The sequence below is a fragment of the Anser brachyrhynchus genome (assembly GCF_964034855.1).
Source record: "Anser brachyrhynchus genome assembly, chromosome: 4".
NCBI classification, from domain to species: domain Eukaryota; kingdom Metazoa; phylum Chordata; class Aves; order Anseriformes; family Anatidae; genus Anser; species Anser brachyrhynchus.
The window spans coordinates 52,310,730-52,325,655 of record NC_137698.1 but is presented as its reverse complement, the minus strand read 5'-3'; the positions used below and the strand labels follow the sequence as shown (position 1 = coordinate 52,325,655).

Below are 14,926 nucleotides of genomic sequence, written 5' to 3'. Positions count from 1 at the left end.
CTCCAATCATCAAAACAACCTGCTCCTAAAGAAAAAGTAGAACTTTATAGAGATGACAAACTTGAATTTTAATCTAGCTTCAGCTTTTAGGTGTTAGATCTTATTGACAAGCTTGAATTTTAATCTAGCTTCACCTTTCAGCTGTTGGATCTTATTTTAATGTTTGTGCAGCAGAGTGGAAAATCTTTCATTGCTGCAGTTTTGTTGCCCCCCTAATTGCTTCCATCACCTTTTAACCTGCTCTCTGTTAAACAAAAGAGGTTGTACACTTTAGCCCTACGCTTCTAGAACATTCCAATCCTTTATTCATATTCATGCATTGTTTCTAAATCCTTTATAATGATTTATAATTATTCATTTTGCCTCTCGTGATAGTAGGACAACATGCAGAATTCCATGGAGCCCACGCCCTAGTCACATAAGGAAACAGTACAAACTCCCTTCTCTTTCTCAGAATATTCCTGCCAGCACATACAAGGATGTATACTGACCGAGAGATTTGTTGGTTATTCTCAAGCTCAAGACATCCCCTTAAGTTGAGAGTCAAGAGCTCCTCTACCATAAATTAGCTCTGAAATGTACTGGAGAATAAATTTTGTGGTTACCACTTTACACTTGTACCGATTGCTAGCGGTTGACCAGAATTCACTTCAGTAAGCACAGATCTTCTGTCAATATATCATAATAAGAATGTTACTGTGTATACATTTAAAACTACATCAACAAATTCAAGATTTAAACTGCCAGGCAGCCACATTCTAGCTCATTAGAACCTCCATCAATACCAAAAGAATTAAATCTGCAGCATTTCTAATCTTGATTACTAAATGAATACTCAAACATCCTGGAACACAGTTAGCAGAATCTCAATTATCAAATATAAATTGTATTGACATTAATCAAGAAGAATTCTTGCTAAAGTATTTTAACCGCCACTAGTCTTAAAAAAAAAAAAATCACTTCAATTACATTTTTCTGGCACAAAATGGAGCTTATTCCACAGGCTGTCATGCTATGGTTGAATTAACTGAAGAAAACCAACATATTTTTCTAATGCTTCAGCTACTCTTTGTTTGGAGAGTACCCTCCCTTTATTTACCACAGCTGTCTTCATCACTATCATCCTCACAGTCAGCCTGACCATCACATCTTCTGGATGCAAGGACACACCTCCCAGAACGGCATTTGAAGTGACTGGGTGAGCACTCTGCCGATGACAAGGAAAGAGAGAAACAAGACTCCATAAACTGAAAGGTTAATCGTCACATGAGCACTTACTTATTTATCACTGAGACAGGAATAGAAGCCTTTTGAAACACTAAATTGGAACTGTGTAGCAGATAGGACTGTTCTTAACAATTGCACTGTGAATGGGGTGGAACATTTTCCAGAGCTCTGCCTCACATGCTACCCTCTCTCATATTTTAAAACTATGACAGATTACCAACATACAACATTTAGACTGTGGATGTGCATTTTCTAGCAACCTTTTTCACTCCTGTGATGTTGCATGAAGCAGAAATAAATCATCATTTAAAAATAACATTATGAAAACAACAAAATTTACACTGTATAATGTCTTGGCCAGCAGTATTCACCACTGATTGGAAGAGAAGTTAAACAATTCAGCACATAGATTAATTTGGAAAATCATTGATAGTTTGTAATCATTAATATTTTTGTTCTTAAGATTCTTAATATCTTTTGTTATACATGCTTATTCAGAAATATTTCTATAAGATTTTAAGTTTCCCAAGAGACTGATTCTAACCAGCAGTGTTAATTAGTAGAAATCTGCCATTGAATCAACATAACTTTTTAGTAGTAAGTGTTTCATACCCAAAGACAATTCTGATTAGACCCCTTTATTAGTTACACTGTTTCTAAAAGAACACTAAAAACATCTCCTTTTTCATTCATTTTCCAGGATTATCTAGTTCAATGCTAAGATGAACAAAAAGCAATGAGTCAACCTAGTAGGCAGATTCTCTCTAGTTAAAGTGAAAATTTTTGAAATTCTATTTTTTTAATAAGTCAACAAAAATTAACTCTAGATAGCAATGGAATATACTAGTCCCGTATACTGTAGTATATTTAAAATATAAGCATTATATGTTAGGTTTCAAAGCCGAATGATCTAACAACACAGGGAGGAAGACTAAAAAAGACATTTTATACCACAGAAAATTAAATCACATTATCTTTCTTTATCTCACCTTGTTGTGTCAAGAATTTGCTTTTATGTTCCTACATACTCCTTTATAATAATGGTAATTCCTTTCCATTAGCCCTTCCCTGTAGAAGGAAATCATCTCATTGTCTCTCAGAGTCTCATGACAGAGGATCTCATTACTATGGTATTATACACCTTATTAAACTCTCAAAATTATATAAGTGCAAATGCACTTTGCTTGAAGAAATGGTACTTATTGCTACATATGCTTCAGCGCCTTCTCAGAATGCTTCACTACTCATTAGCAATTTATCTTCACTCAATGAACTACAGACCAATTAGCTTTCATCCATTGCTTTCTCTAAGAAAGATTAAAAGAAAGATTGTGGAAAGATTATCATCACCACACAGGTGACTGGGAGGAGAAGAATAAGAACTAAACATGATCAGTATATTGTGGGCAGTCTAGCACACACCATTTTAATATTTTCCCAGAAACTTTACTGGCATTTTTGGCAAGGGAAAAAAAAAAAAAAAGAAAAAAGAAAAGACAGCAGAATCCTCAGACCTCACATTAGACGACCACTGGCAGAAGAAAAAGCTGCACAGCCACCTTCTTTATATATAACCAAAGAACACGTAGAATCATTTAAGGCAATTCCATTCTTTTGTTCCACGTTGACACCCACAATGAGTAGGAGTATGGTTGAACTCAAGAAAATGAAATTTGTCAGTTGCTGCTGAAGCTGATTTGCACAGCTCTCTTAAAATACATAAATCGCCAAAAAAACAACAAAAAAGAACAAAAAATAGCTGGCAAAGACACTAACATTAAAATATTTTTCTCAGAGATATTGTAGGGCTCAGCTTTTCTTCTTTTTTTAGTTTTTAAGATTGTCAGAAGTTTACCTCCTGTTAGAAAAGCATTATTATATAATCTAGATAGGTTTAAAAAAGTGAAGTAAAAGCACTAAACACAAGCAAGCAAGTTGTAGGTGTAATAATAGCAACAAATCTCAAACACTGACTTTCAAAGATTGAGGATAATTGATCCTTTCTTCAAATAAATTTCTTTTTCTAGAAAAAAAAAATCCTCTTATCTGCAAATTGTGTCAAAATACTCTGCACTCTGATTTGGAATCATTCTCACAGTTACTTGACCAAAAAAGTCACCCTACGTGGCATATTACAATTTAAAACAAAACAAACAAACAAAACACAAACCAGTGTCTTTGGGAAAACAATTAATCTTTAATTTCCTGTTATGTGTATTTGCAGGAGTTACCTTCTACACCTTCATCTGGTGTTAGACAAGTTTGGTTGTCTGAGTTCTCATCTGGAAACTGAGTGCAGTCAGTGTCCTCCGGCCACTGCAGACCTACAATCCCAAGCACAGACTCACAGCGTTCCTTAGACTGTACACATAATGTCCTGAGGAGACAAAGTGGAGTTAAACAAAATATCTGAGTACAAGTCTTAGAAATTCCCAGGTTTTGAGAGCTAATAATCCTAGCCAAAGTCATAGATGGAAATCAAGGAAAAATCAGTTAATTGGATTATATAAAGATATATTGTTACAGTTGAAACATGAGTTTAAATTACAGTATACAAACTATAATCTGAATTATAATAGCCAAATATAACTACTTACACCTATCCTCTCCTCCATAAGGAGAGAAACACTAAGGAACACTAACTGTCCTCCCTCAGGAAGAAACAACAAAGCCAAATATATTTTGTACCAATAAAATTCTACCTCTTCTGATAATGCTACCTCAGAAACCACTGCACTACACACATCATTTGAAGAGCGGTGTAGTGCTGAAGAAAGCTTTGTCTCTGACATTTTAAGATCTATAAGAACAGGCAGTTTCTGACTATTTTGGCTGTATTTTAGACATTCACAGCGAATACAGTATAGGAACACTATAGGGCTGAGATACTCCTGGTCAGCCATTTCTGGAGATGTGGTTCCAGAAAGACAAAATATTTAAACCCACAAGCAAAAAAGTGAAGAACTCCCCTGTGATTTAAATAAAATTTAAAGTCTGGGGGAAATCAAAGCACAGATAAACTTAGTCTTGAAGTTACTGTCAGAGCAACAGAAGCTTCTATCACACCTAGAAAAAGGCATGAATATAGTCTTTCTTTTGAATACTTATTTTCTTACCACCAAAACACAGGACCTGCCACAAAAAAGTAGTTGAGCCCATCTATATTTGCTCAAGCCAAGTCTTATATTTGTGATATTTTGAACTCCCGTTTGTTTCCACTGCCTCTTTTTTTGAGAGTTTGATAGTATCACCATTAATGGTATCAGCTTAACCAGCTATGGTATCAGTTTCAAATGTCGCTTTTCATTTTTGTGGAATATTAACTATGCAATATAGGAATAAGATCCTCAACATCCTTTTTGTCTCTCCCCCCAAGCGGAAACATACAACATACTTGACATATTATTTGCATAAAATGTTCTTAAAAACTCTTAAGTTAGTAAGATTTCATATAGTTCCTTATCAATCATTCTAATACATGTATATGTATTATTTTTGTTATATTTGGCCTGTAGTTCTCTCGATGTACTTTAAATCTATTGCTTCCTTGTTCAGCCACCATGAACACGATGAGCAATTTCTGTATTTCCTAAGGTAGCTCGCTTTTACCTATTTGAAGGTTATGGTGCCTCTCCATAGCCCTGTCTTATCTCTATACTCAGAAAGTCATTCAGTTGTACCTTTTAGATCATATCTTCTAAAACTATAATCACTCACACTTTCTCCTACTGTTTCAAAGAAAGTTCTCCTTTGTTCTTTCATGTTAAAAATTATTCAACTGCTGGATCCTATCTATTTCTATTTTATTTTCAGTTTCCCTTGTGTTAATTTTAACTTGCCTTTTATCTAAATTGATTAAGTATTCCAGATCTTTCTTCTAGGAACAGAATATCCCTTCATGAAAGGAATTTTATTCCACTCATCATTTTCCTTAGATCTTTTGACCAATGCTGCACTACATTGTGATTGTTGTGTGTTTTATTTACCACGTACTCTGCAGAGCAGAAAACATCAGTTTACTCGCAACTGAAGTGCAACTAAAGCACAACGTTCTTAGTCTGTTGATACTTTCTAAACACAGAGTACAGGATAAATTCTATTAGGATTTCCACCTGAAATGAGACACAGTGTACTAAAGGAAAGAGGTTGATATGAATGAATTGATATTGATCAACTATGTTACAGTTACATAACTGTGTGTCTTTCCTTTTAGATCCTCCTCAATATCAAAAATGTCGACTCACACTATTTTATAACTTAAAGTTTCTGAATGGCAGCATTTTTTATTTGTTGATTACAAAAACCAAAACCAACATTAATACGATTAATACATTTAAAAAAAAATCAATTTTATTAGCTGAAACATCCAAGCCAATTCTGTCTTTCATGTGTTCTCTTTACATTCAAATCTCTGGTCAAAGATGACCCTTTCCAAAAGCTATTTCAAGCCATCCAGTTGTCAATCTGTGGTGAAAGAGTAATGCCTATCCAAGGGCACATAGAAGCCTATTGCAATACTATTAGGAAAAAATGACAATTGGAAGAGCAACTGGTAACTTTTTTGTCTTAAAATCTTTCTCACATTCCCATACTGAGTCTCACAGTTGAGATATTAGAATACTGAGGACATGGATAACAAGTTTGTATTTACTTCTTGGTCAAAACTCATCTCAGACAAACTGTGATGGCTGAGTTACTGTCTATGAATAAAACTAATTGTTTTAATTCTTGCTATCAATTAACAAGAGCACATACCACAAAGCAGAGAAATCACATGCTTCTCCGTAGGAGTAAAGAACAGAAGATTAAAAAAAAAACGTAGCATAGAATTGTGCAATTTTCTGCAAGTTAACTAAAAATATCTCTTTGTCCTCCATTCCATAATGTCCATAATGTGATGCCTAAATTGATGCTTAAGCATAAGGGGCATGAAATTTGACCAGGATAATTCTTCATATATATCTGTCACTGTTTTGTAACAACAAAGTCAGCTGGAGACTTCTCAAATACACAGGTAGTGTAATTTCCATGTTATTAGAGGCTACCATGACAAGGAAAGCATTTACTGAAACATCTGATCCTCCCAAAATAAGGGAGGCTGATAGACCTATTAGAACGTCATGAGCCACAGTATTTCCAGATTCCGCAAGATGCTGAGCAGTTTCAAGTCATAGCAAAGATAGCTTGTCATTACAAGGATACAAGAATTTATGAGCTTATTCCACATGTTCTTCATCTGTGAAACTCCATAGTTTCAAAGGGAACCTAGGAAGCTTAGCTTCAAAGATTACTTCACCAGACCTGGACTAATACTACCAGTGCCTTCTAAGAGATGAAGAACACTGCTCAGAATTTGAAAACATGCTTGATAGATCAATTTAATAACAGCAAGTTCAGTTCTTTCAAAAAATCTCTTCATCTGTGCTCCTTACTTAGAATAAACTTGGAAGACCTTCATAGCTAATGAAAAGAAAGCACGACAGTCAAACTAATAACACAAAGACAATGACAAGCTTTACAAAACAGGGACAGATGTTTTATACAGGGGAAGTAGAATTAAAATCATTGAATAACACCTCCTAGAATGAAAAGGACAGTGTGCCAGTATTGAAAAAATAATAGTAATCTCATACATCTCTGTAAGGAATATTTTTATAATGGATGTAGAATTATAACACAAATTTTCAATTCCTGGTTGGAAAGTGCATTTTCACTTCAAAAGCTTAGTGCAGAAAAACTGCATTAGCTGAGCTCCATTTCATATTTACAGAAAATACAAGTACATCCAGTTCAACTCAATTAACTACGGCTATCCTTGAACAAGAGGGCAGTTGTTTTGCAAAGACAGCAGCAGAATCTCAGAATACAGTTTCTGTACTCAGAATATAACATTCTGCCTTCTAGGATCTTCAACCTCTAGTTAAGTAGATGTATATTTATATTGATATATTGAATATTTTTTTCTGCCCTACATTTACCAGTAACCTCAGAGTCTATTAGTATTATGAGTCTATTTGTTTTCATTTCTAAAATATTTTTATACTTTTACATTATTTGTGTCTGAAAGTATTCCTAAAACATAATTGTAAATCAAAATAATTATACTTCCTTATATTATTTTATTACTTCTTTTATACCACTGAGGAGCATGTAAAGTGCTACAGAACTCAGTAGGGCCTCTACAAGGTATCCTTTCCTCATAAAGTCACTCTCAACTCGTGACCTAACATAGGAGCAAAACATATAAACAGTTATAAAAGTAAAGCTTTGAATCCTAGAATTTAAAAATTTATGTTGTATATTCAATATGATCTAAACGTGATATTAGTCCTGAGTTGAACAGGAAGTGGGGACTTCCAGAGAGGGACTTCAGACTAAATTTTCTGTGGTTTCTATGTGTTCCTCTTCATGTTTCTGTTCAATTCCTTAAAGTTGAAGACTGTTCTTGTAGTTTAGCTGTATTGTGATACTTCCTAAAATTTGTTAGCTAGATATGTAACTAGCTGCTGAAGCCTGCAAGTTAATTTTTGTCCCTTTACGTTAAAGAAAGACCATTTTTTTATATGTTATACTGCTTTCTTAAAAAGAATAATAATAAAAATATAGACTTGGTTTTCAAACAAGCAAACCCAAAACAGAGCTTGCACTCTAACTTCCCACTATCTTATATGTGATATTCTAACTTCCCTAGTACGTCCCTACGGGAGAATTAAGCAATATATTAATAAATTTCCTTGTGACTCAACTTCAGTTTGCACTAATAAGTATATCACTGGACTAGGAAAAGTTATCTGTCAACCAATGCTACACGGTAGGTAACCTTAGAACATGTATTGCAATTTTCAATGCAGTTTTCTTTTAATGCAGTTTTCTTTCAGTGAAGTAGGAGTTAATTGCACAATACTTTCAGGGCAGGGCAGACTCAAGAAAAGAGAGAGGAACACAGCATGAGAAGGGTCTAGCTGGCAATAGCTCAAAGAGCTCTGCCTGCTAATCAGGTTTATTAGCTCTCCTAATGTTCCACGACAGCTGCTGCCAAAGCCACAATATTTACAGAATAGATCTCTTTTGAACAAACATGGGCATAACCATGGGCATAGAGGTATACGGTGATGTTAATTGATGAAGATGGTAGAAAAATTAAACTATTTTATGCTTTCTGCTTGTCAGATTACAATAATGATCTGGCAAAACTGCAACACATACTTTATGACACTCCTCTAATTTAGAAAGGTAATTATGCATCAAAACCTTAGATTTTGTTGATATTATTTGGCTATGGCTTTGCATAGATAAATGATATATAAATGCAAAGAACTATTACAAAGGCTTATGTTCCAATTCAAATTAATTGATCCTATGTTTAAACACCCTTTATAGTGTTGCAATTCTAATCAAGCAAACAATGGAAAATGCTTCATATAAATACCCCATCTATGCATTTTGAAAATTAATAGAACTGTTGTTCCTCTCTTTGTTTTGAGAAACTAGACACACATAATAAATGGCATTTAACACTCTTGTAAAATATGATTCTCTACCTCTTGATACGAAATTTCAAAACAAAATTTCTGGCATTTTCAGTGAAGGCAGAAAATTGAGAAAGATGAATATGATAGACAAAGTCAGTTAAGAATTAAATTAAGTATCATATAGTACCTGCAAGGTGGGATCCGCTGATTTGTATTGGGGTCACATTTTGGTACTAAGATTGTACAGGCAAAAAACATTAAGTACTTGTAGCAGTTGGTCTGAACCAAGGCTGGGAAGAGAGAAGACTCCCAGCTGACAGAGGCTTCCTTCTGAGTCCTGTGGCCCAGGTAGTTTGGGTAACTAGTGTAGTTGTAAGGCAAGTTCATACAGAGTTCCAGAGTAATTGGTTCACACTGACCTTTCACAAAAATAAATAAATAAATAAAATTTTAAAAATTATATTTTTCCCAAATCTGCAGTCAGAAATATTTTTTCATTTTCTATCACTATAGAAAACAATGTACAGAATTTATCTTCAATTTAGATTGAAATTCAATTTAGTACTGAGACTAATATGACATTTTATTTACTTCACATTTCTAAATGAAATTTAATTTTACTTACTTTTAATTTTGGATTATTTAATTTTACTTACTTTCAAGTATCCTTGAAAAAAAGTATACTATTCAAAAAGACATTTGTTATGAAAAGACTGTATATATTTGCCTACTCTGGAAGCAAATGAATCTTAACATGATTAATATTCTCCACCAGACAGCTGCTAATATCAGTTGCCAGCACAGTGTGTGATCCGATTAGCTGGGTCTTTGAGAGGAAGCTGAAAGAAGATCCAACAGTCAGTCGTTCAGCTGATCAGCAGAATTGGTCAGTATTTCTTGGACTGACATTCACTATTATAATCTCTTTCAGTATTTACCTCTCTAATGTGAGGAACATGATGCTCATTTTGGATACAGCTCTTCCCCTCTGCTGAATTCTTGCATACTGCCAATACTGAACTATTTCTGTTGTCTCAAACCACTTAGTCTCAGCTTTGGAGCGAATGAGATTGTTCAAAGACATCGTTCTTCAACAGTTCTACTCATACAGCACCCATTTCCTTTTCTTCATGATGAATTTCACAGTATCATAGTATCATTCCTGAGCCGGAAGTGACCCAGCACTACTCAGATCAGTTCCTTTTTGTGTTTTGATTTTTCCCCAGTAAACATCTTTTCTTGATGTGTACATAATTAATATTACATGTTCACCAGTTTTTCCATGATAAAACCCAAGTAAATGAACACGAAACTACATGCAATGCTCTAGGTGCTTTTATAACACAATATTATTCAAGACTAAAGGGGAGAAATATACAAATATGTTTCTCTCTTTTTTTATGCCTCACATTTATAGTGGTTAAGGTGAATTCTAGAAAAAAAAAATCTAGTAGGATAGGTCTTTATATGTTCTCAATATCATTACAATTTTCACACTGTGTTTAGAAAGCTTCTATCACATTATTTGCAAGTGTAATTATAGGTTTGAAAAGTACTACCTTGAATCTTACACCCAATCTCCCACATCACCAACCAGTGTAACAAACAGAACATATACTACAGGTGAACATCTGACTGAATTTAAGTACCCCAAATATTAATCTTTCCTTCTGATATCTATCCTTACGGTTCCAGAGATATTGCTGCTCCATGTATAGTATATATAAGCACAATTTAGTCAGTGGGAAACGAGGGATAGAATCCATTGCATGTTATCCTAACTAACCAAGATATGCCCATTTTTAATATCTCCATATTTTTATTATTGCCCTTCCAAACAGTAGCATCATAGATTATACAAGATATGAGGATGTATTGTCTACCCACAGCAACTCTGAGACCTCCCAGCTACAGTTTAGACAGAATTTAGTGGGATATTTTGCTGAATCACAGAATGGTTGAGGTTGGAAGGGACCTCTGGAGGCCATCTGGGCCAAATCCCAGCTCAAGCAGGTCCACCTAAAACTGTTTTTGGCATGATCATGTCCAGGTGGCTTTTGAATATCTCCAAGGATGAAGATTGCACAACCTCCCTGCGAAGGGAGGGCAACCTGTTCCAGTTACCCACACAGCCAGAAAGAGTTTCTTGATGTTCGGACAGAACTTCCTGTGTTTCATTTTGTGCCCATTGCCTCTTGTCCTGTCACTGGATACCACTGGAAAGAGTCTGGATCTGTTGTCTTTATGCACACACACACCTTCAGATATTTGTTCTGTTATCCTAAATATGTTCTAACTGCATTACAAAGCCAGCCTAAACTGATTAGAAATTATCACATATGGACAACATCCATTATATTCAACATGTATAACATGAGAAATGTGTCCTATGCCTAGCCAGGAATTTTCCAGCAAAAGACTTATCTGGGTCAGAAGATGCTGCTTTGTCAAAACTGAGATTTTCCATAGGAATTCTCATCTCTTACTGAAGATGAAGTAACTCTGGTCTTACAGCAAAAGTAACATGAAAAAAGACAATAGTACTTCCAGATGTTGTACAAGAAAAATCTCTCCCAAATTCTCTTGCTATTCAATTTCGTACAAACAATTACATATTTACTGGACTGAAAAGGGAAGAAGAGAGATGATCTAGCAGTCTAATTCAGATTACGCATTACTCTTGCTGAGAATTACAGACTGCTGCTCACAACATGATGAGGACATATTTCCGCTAAATATATTTGATTTCTCCTTAACTAGTGTATGTGTCCCAGGATAAATTGCTTCCTTTTCACCACAAGGGGGACAATTTCTAGTGGGAGATAACACATCCATGAATTGCAAGAAACAGCGGAGAAAATGACTGCAATAATTCAATGAAGATATCTGAGATTCCAAGCAAGAAAAATTAAACGATTAACCTTTTATTAAAAGTTTGTTTAAAAAAAAAAAATGAAGTGGGTTGTTATTAGTTTTGTAGTATATGGATACCTCCCTTCCCATTTCATAACCCTTTCTAAATATTTGTTGAAGGAAAACAGGCAAGATAAATAAATAAATATATTTATCTCAATCACTTTGGAAGGTTCCGTCTCACTTGGATAATTTGGTTAAGGATATGGATCAGAGTACAGACCAACACAAGTGATGTCGATAGTAGGCACTTGCTGCAGACCACCTTAGCAAAAACAAGAGGAGGTAGATGAACCATCCTTAGGTAGCTGGAAGATGCTTCATGATATTGCAGTCCCTGGTACTTGTGGGGAGTTTCAGCTATACCGATATCTGCTTGAAGGACAGTGGTTTCATCTTAAAGGAGGGCCGCCTCAGAACACAAGAGCCCATTCCAATGTGAAGCAAGTGGGGCAGAAAAAGCCAGCATAGCTGAACATCGATCTCCTCAATGATATATTAAAAAAAAAAAAAAAAAAAAAAAAGGCAATAAATAATTGAAGAGGAATGGAGAGACATTTCCAAGGCATACAAGGATGGATTTTGGAGCTCAGCCAGAGCAACAAGACTACTGAGCAAGAAGAGCTCTCATAAGTACACTGACAGCAAAAGGATAGGTAGGAAAAATATTGGTCTGCTGCTCAGTGGGGCAGGGGACCTAGTGACCAGGGCCATGGCTAAGGTACTCAATATCTTTTCTGTCTATGATTTCATTGTCTAACCTCATTGGAAGGCTGCTTTTTATCATCTTAGAAAGGTCATGGAATCTCATTACTGAAAGAAGGCAAACATAATATCCACCTTTAACAATGGCAAGTAAAGGATCCACAGAACTACAGTCCACTCAGGCTAACCTCAGTCTCCAGAAAGATTATGGAGCAAAACCCTTCCAGAAGACATCTACACATGAAGAAATAAAGGTGACTTGGAACAACCAGCATGGATTTCTAATGGGAAAATCATGCCTGATAAACCTGATTGCTGTCTACCACAAGATATATGACTCTGATTCCCTTTTATTCAGCACTGGGGAGAGCATACCTGGAGAACTGTGTTTTTTGGCTCCCTGATTCATAAAAACAGATTGACATATTGGAATAAGGTCAGTGGAGGGCCACTGAGAAGGCTGGGGGACTTGAACATATGATATACAGGCAGAGGCTATGAAAATAGGGTTTGTTCAGCCATAAAAAGAGAAGGCTAAAGGGAGATCTCATTGCTGTTAACAATTACCTAATGGGATGGTGCAAAGAAGATGGAGCCAGACTATTAGAAGTACACAGGTGAGATGAGATGTGAAAGACACAAGTTGGAACCTATCAAATTCCAGTTTAACGTAAGGAAAAGAGGTTTTTACCATGAGGGAGGCCTAATGCTCTAAAAAGTTGTCCAGGAAGACTGTGGAATCTCTGTCTTTGGAGATGCTCAAAATTCAACAGCACATGTCCTGGGCAATATTATGTAGTTGGCACTGCTTTGATCAGGAGTTTTGACAAGTTGACCTCCACATGTCCATTCCAACCTAATCTACTCTAGGATTCTACCTAATGTAATACAGCAACATGGTAATATTATCCAAACAATCCAGTAGTACCAAAACAAACCTTCCAGTAGGTATTGCTCAGGTCAACAAAGTAATTATAGGATATGTCTACCCATTCACATATAAGCAAAGGCAAGCTTGCTCTGCCCATGTGGTGAGGTATCTTGAACTGCTGACTCTATTAATATATCACCAAGTTTTAATTCATAAATCATTCTGAATACAGTTCTGCCCAAGTTTCAAAACCAAGTAAAATTGACTTCTCTTGAGTATCTGTTCATAGTGCTGCATTGCACGCTCAGAAGTGCACAGTGGGTACAGTAGGTTTGCACAGAGTGGTATAGCACAGGACATAGAAAGGAATATGATACACAGAATGGAAGATCCTGATCCCCTACGATACATATTGGTCAGAAGAATAACTAGTTTAGCCAGATTGAATATCAGAATTCTTCCCCGGGAAAAGGGATGAAACTTCTCCAGACCACTAAACACAGTGTCGTGCTTTCTTGTATTTTTTAAAATAAATCATTAGCTTACACTTACACTTTGTTGTTTACTTTATGTAAACAGTGAACTTGATTTAATATTAACAAAAAGTGTAAATGTAAACATTCATTAAGAACATATCAAAAATTCACAGAAGGCAAAAATATCTCAATGTCAAATATTATCTCTTAGTACACCTATAATCGAGATTTACACATGATGCCTTGCCCTTTTAAACAGTTAACCATTATACATATGGCATTAAATAGTAAATGAAAGTATTACTTACTGCGTCCTACCCTGCATCTTCATTGCACTCTAAAACACCCTAGAAGAGTGACAGTATGAAGCATGTGACCTACTTACTGCAGTTTATCTGGCTGTTTCTCATTTCACAGAGAGAAGTTCCACAGGTATCAGGACAGGAAGTACATCTCTGGTCTCCCTCCTGACAGAGGGTTTGACCTGAGGAAAATAGAAATTTACTATTCTGATGTACCAGACTAATAAAAATGACTGTGGTGATGAGAAAATACAGAGAGACTCATAACAATTTGTTATTTCCTTTACATAATTGAATAAGTACCCTACAGCATTTCTAGTAAAGTGTTGTAAGGAAGAAAAGCGTGAAGAAATGTCCAGATGTCACTTCTTTGCCCCTCTGCTTAATATGAGAATTTATATTCCCAAACCCTGAAGAACTATGGATCTCTGAAAGCCGTCTACCATGATCTTGCCTGTGGCAGAGTATGAAAAGTCATGGAAATTGGATTTCAAAGGGAACAATAGGTCCTAGTTAAAAGAGAATATCCTCTGGGAATTATCCTCCAGTGCCATTCAGCTGATCTGCTTTTCATTTCATGATTGTTTTGGTGGACAATAAAAACTATCCTAAAGAACGTTTGTCAGAGCTGAAGCTTTATTGCCCATCTTTGGTTAGTGAAAAAAAAAAAAACAACACACACGCACCCTCCCCAAACTCTATGATCTTGAAGATGGATGTTAGAATAACCAAAAACAGCACTTCATCAAAAAGTTTATGAACAAATTACCTGGATAGCTAGTTTCTTTGACAAACCTCTGGCCTTTTGTTTTTCTCATGGTGGTACTAACTTCCTTCCAAACAATTAAATTCTCTCTTTCACACGACTTTTGCAAAATTAGTAATTTAATTTATTATTCCTCTACACAGAGACTGAATAGTTCGTATTTTATCATCTCATCCTGTTTGAAATTATTTATT

At 35.4% G+C, this 14,926-nt stretch overlaps 1 protein-coding gene across 4 annotated transcripts in view; it reads right to left on the bottom strand.

Annotated features, from left to right (window-relative positions):
- Positions 1-14,926, bottom strand: part of CORIN (corin, serine peptidase) — a 134,739-nt gene that overhangs the window by 33,539 nt on the left and 86,274 nt on the right. For 3 of the 4 annotated variants that reach the window (XR_013950425.1, XM_080590027.1, XM_080590025.1), the window contains 4 exons: positions 14,050-14,148; positions 8,887-9,118; positions 3,459-3,604; positions 1,100-1,207 (listed from right to left, as the gene is read on the bottom strand). Coding sequence is in view for 3 of the 4 variants with exons in the window: in XM_080590027.1 (XP_080446153.1) it covers positions 1,100-1,207; positions 3,459-3,604; positions 8,887-9,118; positions 14,050-14,148 (585 nt within the window). In the remaining variant the exon portion in view is untranslated. The remainder of the gene's footprint in view (positions 1-1,099; positions 1,208-3,458; positions 3,605-8,886; positions 9,119-14,049; positions 14,149-14,926) is intronic. The other variant, XM_080590026.1, reaches the window with a different exon arrangement.